The 299-nt window shown below is 40.5% G+C and overlaps 1 protein-coding gene across 1 annotated transcript in view; it reads left to right on the top strand.

Moving 5' to 3' along the window:
* Positions 1 to 299, top strand: part of LOC119588918 — a 4621-nt gene that overhangs the window by 1334 nt on the left and 2988 nt on the right. Inside the window, exon 5 of the mRNA XM_037937536.1 lies at positions 221 to 243. Within this exon, the coding sequence (XP_037793464.1) occupies positions 221 to 243 (23 nt within the window). The remainder of the gene's footprint in view (positions 1 to 220; positions 244 to 299) is intronic.

The following is a 299-nucleotide window of genomic DNA, read 5'->3' on the forward strand; positions in this document are numbered from 1 at the left end:
TCCAGTCTGCTAGATTAAGAGGCATGTACTAACTCCTTACACGCCTCAGCAGGCTATCAACATCGCCTTGACATTAAGTTGAAATTGAAAACATGTTGACATTCCCAAACCATTATGAGGCGAACACGGTTACTACAATGACGGTTGGAATGGTTCTTTTAGTAGAGTGGTAATGATGGAGTTGAAGCCCCCTACACAATAAATTCGTATTCACCATAAGTATTCTTTGTGTCCTTATATGAAGTAAGAGTATATGTTCCCGGGTTCCGCTGTAATATTTGGTGCTGCGAAAACATTTG

The sequence above is a fragment of the Penaeus monodon genome, chromosome 24, assembly GCF_015228065.2.
Source record: "Penaeus monodon isolate SGIC_2016 chromosome 24, NSTDA_Pmon_1, whole genome shotgun sequence".
NCBI lineage: Eukaryota > Metazoa > Arthropoda > Malacostraca > Decapoda > Penaeidae > Penaeus > Penaeus monodon.